General features: G+C 32.9%; 1 protein-coding gene across 1 annotated transcript; it reads right to left on the reverse strand.

Annotated features, from left to right (window-relative positions):
• Positions 1-498: 498 nt before the first annotated feature.
• On the reverse strand, positions 499-7,089 carry LOC133832812 (T-complex protein 1 subunit theta-like). Its single transcript, XM_062263105.1, has 4 exons — positions 6,896-7,089; positions 6,193-6,326; positions 5,930-6,002; positions 499-600 (listed from the first exon to the last, which is right to left on the reverse strand). The coding sequence occupies exons 1-4, from the start codon at positions 7,067-7,069 to the stop codon at positions 499-501; spliced, it is 483 nt and encodes a 160-aa protein (XP_062119089.1). The 5' UTR covers positions 7,070-7,089.
• Positions 7,090-8,045: the final 956 nt, after the last annotated feature.

Consider the following 8,045-nt stretch of genomic DNA (forward strand, 5'->3'; position numbering starts at 1 on the left):
AAGAAAGGTGCTACTTAACCATGGCATTCATGGTGGATTGACAAGCAAGAAGAAAGTCAGATTAGTGGTGTTCAGTTGTAACATTGCATAGCTTGAATTGGTGTTTGTAATCAATCTTTTGATAGTGGAGAAACTCCTTGAGGGAGAGCTGGATTAGGACTCACATTGAGATCCGAACCAGGATAAATTTCTTTGTCTTGTCTCTTTAATTTTTTCTCTGTTTTATAATTGATTTCATTTCTCGTTTAATCATATTGATTGTTTGAATTGCTGTGATATTGCTGTAGCAAAACTGAGTCTGTGTTGTAAGAAATCACAACAATATATATATGCATGTATACGTGTGAGGGACGTGGATGTGTGGACTACGATTTCTGTCAGCCGACAGCAAGAATCCTTGATAGGAAAATGAGTGGGGTACGACGCTGATCACCTCTGCAGCTCTCTCCACCTCTCTCTCTCTCTACCTATTTATATATATATATATAACACATACTATTATACAGTAATTGTACTATTACTCTCAGTGGCCTTCGGGCCCCTCATGCATGCTAGGCCCTCTCCTCTCCTATCTTTTTCTTTCTTTTTATTAATTTTTATCTGTAACCAATATACATACATACGTATATATTATAAATGTCTCTGCTGCACTGCACCAGGAGTAGCCTTAATTGACCTTTATAGATTAATATTAATAATTGTCAGTACATATAAAACTTAGAGCTATATATAACACCATATATACTGATTTCACACCGACTTGATATTCGGTCAAACATTGAACTGTTTTTTTAGTAGTAGTATACTTACATATAAGTCAAAATTTAGGACTGTTTTTATAATGATCAGTACATGAACTAGCCCTAATTTGATATATGTATTGATACAAAAACCCTATGGTGATGATTATACTTATATAAAATGCATATTGATATACTTAATTAATTAGCCTCCAAAAACCGTTTGATTAAAAAGAAGTTACATAGAGTTTGAACTGAAATGATGGGATTTGCCAAAAGTGTAAGGACATAAAGTCAAGAACAATTTATATATATTGTGAGTGTAGGACCTAGAAAATGGAGGGCTAACACGTGCAAACCTGACAAGGTTGAAATATAGGCTTTATAGCGTTACATCTTTACATGTTGTCGCCAAACTTCATCATCGTTTCTTGTCTACCAACCATTCCTGACCTTCCACGTCCAGACGCACGTGTGTTTACAAACACAGGAATACGTACATACTATACTCAAATCAAAAGAAGAGAGAGAGAGAGAGAGAGAGAGAGAGAGAGAGGGAGAGAGAGACGAGCCAGAGCCAGAGCCTGAAGTATAGAGAACGAGAAAAGCCAGGGAACCTTAAAAGGTCTCCAGCAGCAAATCAGCTTGGCTAAGGGTTTACCTATATTTTGATCAGGTTACATATCTTCTCCAACAACTTTGTCAGTTGTCACATATACAATATAAATAAGTTTTTAAATATATAATATAGCAAAATGGGTATCAAAAATCACAGGAAAGGGTTTGTTGTTCCATCTTCCCATGCATGATCAGAGCAGTAGATCAGCCAAAACTGAAAAATGTCAGCACCATCAGCTGCCTCTAAGGCTTCGTTGTCAGTTGCCACATAAGTTTTTTTTCTTTCTTTTTCACCCTGACCTGACCTGATCATGATCTTTCCTTTTTCTCTTTTCTTTCTATTATACACACACATACTTGCTCAAAACAGAAAGTTTTACACTATCACAATTATTATCAATAATTTAGTAGTAGTGAAATCTTATCATCAGAATCCTCACGAGTTTTCAAATTACAAGACCTATAGCTAGCTATAAGGCATGGATATATATATAGCTGACCGGAGTATATAATACATACACATACATGCATATAATACACAAAATTATTAAAGTAGTGATCAATAATAGTGATGATAAACACTTTAAATGAACAGAAATATAAGGACCGGCCTTATCTCTAAAGGTTACACTACTTAAATAAATGGGATGTAAAGGGGAGGCAAGGATGAGAAATGTGGTGGGGTATATACCTAGTCATATTATATAGCAGAGAGTACTAACCCCGGGGAGAGTGTGATTGATATGAAGGTGCATGATATGATATCATGATGTGCTTTCTCACCATCATTAATTATTATATATGTATATATATGATATGATTTGATGTTTTTCTTACCATTACTATTATCTTAGTTGAATGCCAACCAACTATGTCCCCTCGTTTCAGAAACATAATGCATTTTTGTGGGTTGTTCCGGAACAAGCATAGCTATTTTGTACATATAAATACACATGCATGTATTCATATATACTACATCGATCTCATCATGATCACTATATACCTAAATAATAACGGTTTTATATTCTTGGCGAAAATGTATATATATATAGATATATATCTCCTAATGTATAATTGACACTTTATCAAGGGATGAAAAAAATAAGGTTAAAAAATTACATGGACGCAATATTAGTCAATTAATTGATAAAATGACATGCATATTCCTATTTTTAGAGTTCAAGTATCTATTATTAGTATTTGATCATAATAGCAATCAGAAAAAGAATGTATAATAATTTATTTATTTTTATGGGGGTACGGGTCATGCCCCCGTAAAGTTGTTTGGTTTAATCATACTAAACTTGGTATACAATTATTTTCAAAACTGTACTTGTTTGATAATATTTTCTTAGTATTAATTCCAAACAAAATTGGGTAGTAATGTATATATATATATATTAATGCTAATAGGTATTTTTAGTATTTTCAGCATATGAATAAATTGTAATTCTATTTTTTCTACTACCGGTGTATAATGTAGTTATAAGAAACTTCTTACAAATTTTCAGAAAATTCTAGATAATAAAGGATGTCAAAATCAGAATTTAGATAGCATATTGCACTTGCGTATAACTGTTTGAATATTGATTTCGACATGTTAAATTAAAAAATTTGTGAGAGGTTTCCTGTAACTATATTATACACCACCATATAAAAAAATTAAAGTTGCAAGATATTTATGTACAAAAAATACTAAAAATACGTATAAGTAGGGATTAAAAATAGTGGTACCCTATATATATATCGTTTATTCCCAGCTTGCTTTGTTAGGAGGGACATGAGACATGACTCCCTTTTTCCTACATTATTTTCAAGTCTTTACCTAATTGTTAGTGAGGCTACTATTTGTCTAATTATTACTACAAAGATTCAAATCATTTGACTGTTGTTGGCCCATTCACTCCATTTATGCATGTACTGATCCCAGTATTATTAAGCCATTATTAATTTATTCACTTGTTTTGAAACTAGAGATATTCTAACTATTTGGACCCCATGGAAGCCAAAGTTTTGCCTATGCTCATTAATCATATTATTTGGTCTTCAACGGTCTCTCGAAATTATTGGTCTTATTAGACCTAAATATTGGAATAGATGAATTATTAGTCCCTGTCAACAATCGCGCTCTCTCTAAATTTCTAATTTTAATGACTTAATTCGAGATACGTATCACATCTTCTTTCTTTTCTTTTTTCAAGAAACACAAAATCTTCCTTTTCAAAAAATCCAATGTTTGGATATGGTCTACAAATTTGTTCAAAGATTGGATGAATTTTTGTTGTTGTGATGAAATCTTTCCTCAAAAATTAAAAAAAAATAAAAATATTTCTTTGCTTTTATTTTCATCCTCGGTCTTCTTCGAGCAACAACATAAAAGAATATATGAACGTGAGAGTAACGTACAATACACCTTTGCTTAATTTTTCTTTAATCTTTTAGTAAGATTTATTAATTAATATTGTAGAGGCTCTTTGTAACGATCCAATTTTACTAATAAGGCTTAAGGGCATTGATTAATGTGCCAGGAGGGCACAACTGAATTATATGTGATTTAATGGTTAAAAGCATGTTGTGTGACTATTTGTATATTTGCGATGCATGACTATGTGTATTAGTATGCATGTAGGCCCTGATTAGGTTAGAAGGGCATATTCGTAATTTTGGCCTGTTGGGTGCATAAATGTAAATAACTGTGATGAATTGTTGAGACCACATTATTATGTAGATATATTTGTAATCTGTGACTCGAGACGATCCTAGTGAGCAGTTTAGCGAAAAAGTCACGGCGGGGATTTATACCCAGCTCGGGGCGAGCCTGTGGGTATTTCTGGGAATTTAGGAAATATATTGGAGTCTAGTTTGATATTGAGGAATATAATTGGTGATTAGTTAGGTGTCGGGAAGTAAGTGGTAAATATTAGAGACATTCGAGGAATTAGCGGGAATTGGGTGTAATGACTAAAATGCCCTTAAGATGTTTAAAAACTTAGTTTTAAGTGGAAGGAAAATTGGCCATTTGAGTTAAAAGCAGGGATAAGTATTATTAAGCTTTATACCTTAGTGGAATATGTAGAAGGTTTCAGAAGTCTGAAGAAAAGAAAGAAAGAAAAGGAAAGAAGGAAGAAGGAAATAGAGGTCTTCTCTCTCACGGTTTGGGATTCCCTCTTCAATTCTTAAGGTCTCTTGAAGCTAAAATTCAAAGGAGCTTTAGGCTAAGACTTTGCACTTGGGATTTTGATCAGGTTTAGGAGTTCAGTAGGGGTTATTCATCACTTGAGGTAAGGTTTTGAGGTTGATATTCAGTTCTGGGTTTTGGTATTGAATTAGTTTTCTAAGCTGAGTTTCTGTGGGAATTCTAGGGAATTAAACCTAAGGGTTTGAGGAGGTGAAGGCTAAGCAAGTGTGGAAGATAACCTAGGTTGAGCTCATCCATCAAAGGTAAGAAATCCTAGCTTTAAGTTCTGTGATCTCAGTTGATTTATGTTGAGTTTTTGAGCTCTAAGTTCACCCATGATGAATTTGGTGTTTTGGGGTGGATGTGATTGAATTTCTTATGGTTGGGTTATTTGGGGTGAGTTGGAGATGTTGGTAGGCTTGTTTTGATGTTTGGTTGAAGTTTGGAAGATTTTTGGAAAGGTTTGGCTCGGGGAAAACCGAAGGAAGAAAATGCAGGGTTTGCTGTGCTGTGACTTACTACAAGGAAAAATGCTTTTAATAACACCGAAAATGTGTTATCAAAACATACCATAACACTTTTTGATGTGTTAAGACCGACTATGTTATCGTAGGTCAGGGTACTTTACATAACACTTTATCACTGTTATACAGATGTGTTATTATACTGTCAACGATAACACACTTTCTGTGTTATTTTAATATATAGATAAGTGTTTAATTATGTTATTTATAGTCGATTATATAACACATTTCAATACTTATAAATTTGTGTTATACTACACTTTAGTATAACACATTTTTTGTGTTATACTACACTTTAGCATAACACATTATTTGTGTTATATAATGAAGTTTGCATAACACAATTCTTTGCATAAAAAGTGTTATTGTAATAGATATTATAACACAATTTTCATATTATTGTTATATTTAGATATGTTTAAATTCTCATTATATATTTTATTTATATAACACTAATTTATTCTATTATATTTTAATTTTTTTTTATATAATTAAAATTAGCTATCTAATATATACTAGCATCATTAAATGAACTTGATTTTCAAATAACAAAAAGTAAGAACATTCAACATTGTATTAACAATCCACAAATTAGTTTAAAACATTCAACATTGTCATCAACAACAAAATGTTCTTTAAGTATTCAAGGAGTCTAAAAGTTACTACTTTCAACACAAAGAAATAAACAAAGTTACTACTTTTAAGATGTCTTAAGTATCCTTTTCTACTTCACTTGTCACATCTGCAAAATAAACAAAAAAATATTTTATTGTTATTATCTAACATCACAAATTACTTCAAGAATATTGTTAGAGAATTTTGGAAAAAATTCAAAAAAATTGAGTACTATTAAATGCTAGCTGACTTACCATAGCAACAGCACCAGTAGTGCGGAAAAATTGTCTTAATTCAAATTTTGAACTAATTTTCAAAACCATAAGCCTGCAAGGAAAAAGTCCCAAATTAAATTATCAAATATGCTAAGAAAAATCTTAATAGAATAATAAAAACTTGAATTTTTTTGACAGATTTCATAATAGATCAAAAGCATTTAGATATGTATAACAATCACAAGTATGTTTTGAAAATTAGTAAGTTAATCAATAAAAAAACACAATAGAAGGTGATATACTTGTAGCGCTCACAGAAATGAAGTGCCATCTCCCCAACTGCTGCTCCACTAACAATTACTTTGGCACCGGAATCAGAAACTGCCTTTATAAGCTCCTCAGCTTTAGCTTCTTCAGCTTTCGCATAATTTTCTAGCTACAAGATATTAAAAAAACTATGAGAACTACTTAAAGGCACATAATACATAAAAATGTCAAGGATAATATAACAAGCCAAGATATTAAGAAACAATTTTATATCAACTGGAGCAAGAACAGAGCAGAACAGTATTCTCATGATGGTGTCATTTGGCATTCCTGAGTCAAGAATACCCACCAATATCATGGGAAAGAATAGAATTGCAAGCCCAAAACTGTCCAGCAAGAAAAGCTTTTCTTTTTTTAATTCATCATTCATTAAGGAGAAAATATGAACTAAACAACCAAAAGAACCCAGAAAAATGGATGCCACTAAACATTAATATGAGTTGAAAGGAAAATTTTGCACAATACATTAGTTACGTGGAGGATCAAAATTAGCCACAACAACAAAGGCATTGACAGACAGGCAACTGCAAGTGCATGCAAATAAAAAGCAAGAAATAAAGAAAATAAAACAGAAAATAACTGCTAAGTATATTGGCTACCTCGTGAATAAGCAAGCCAGAATAAGAAGAGAGACGTTCATATAACAGCAAGCAAAAAATATCCATTTCAGAATTTTACCTGGTCAGCACTATGAATCAGAATTTCTCCGGTCTCTTCACCACTGGAGGTTCCACCATCCACCTCTTCATGGGTCATAGTATCAAGCAAGATTTTAATAGGCCTACCATGATCAATTCGAAGTTTCAAAAGACAAGCTATTACAGTGCCAGTGGTTGTCCTTCCTCTGCCCATTTATGATTTTTAACGATGTTTAGAAAAAGACAAAGTACATTAGATAGAATTGCAAAATACATTTATCATCTAAAATGCACAATACAGCATAGGAAGAATGAAAAATGTCAACCTGGCAATTGAAAACAAAAGCAGTATCCTTGGACGATGAAGCAATATTCATTACCAACATGTTAAAGTCTGAACTTTTTGGAGCTTTACCATCAGTTATAGGTACACGTGCATATTTAATAGGAAAACCATCAGCCTCTAAGCATTTAAAAACCTCAAGTGAAGTCTGAATAGCATCAAAATTTACATGTTCCCAAGCATCAAATATTTGCCCATCATTTGTTTCATGAATAACCATTATGGCACCTCCATAACGTTCAGCTTCTCTCAGGATATCTTCTTTCAGTCGAGCTTCCATTCTTTCCACTCTTTCACGATCAATGCCCTGAAAGAAGACATCCTAATTATACTTTCCCCAAAAATCGACAGAGACAGTTAGGGAAGAAGTATCCCCAAAAGCTGCAAGATAAAAGAAATAGTAGTGCTTCAATGAAGTGTTGTTGTAGTGTACATGGTCCTAACAAAAAACGGATCCTATTGCCAACTCCATGGTTTTAAATAGGCGGGGGAAACATGAAAGGAAAGAACAACATCTCTCTGTCCATTGAAGCTAAATATTAAAAACAAGTGAGAAACATCAGTACTAAAATCCTTCATGATGATATATCTCGATTGCTTTTTGTGCCAAAGACTAAAGTTCATGTATTATAGTTTGGCTGCCTAAAACCTCACCATTTCTTGATGCAGCAACTATACCCATCTCAGAAGGACGACCATCAGTAGATTCAGCAATCTTCATGAGGGATGGCTTCAAACTTGCATAGCCAAGTGCACCCATTGGATCTCTCCTAAGCACTCTAAAAGAACACCAGATTGCAGAAATATTATTAGTGACCAAAAAATTCCAACAATAAGAATGCCTAAG

The sequence above is a fragment of the Humulus lupulus genome, chromosome 4, assembly GCF_963169125.1.
Source record: "Humulus lupulus chromosome 4, drHumLupu1.1, whole genome shotgun sequence".
NCBI classification, from domain to species: Eukaryota; Viridiplantae; Streptophyta; class Magnoliopsida; order Rosales; family Cannabaceae; genus Humulus; species Humulus lupulus.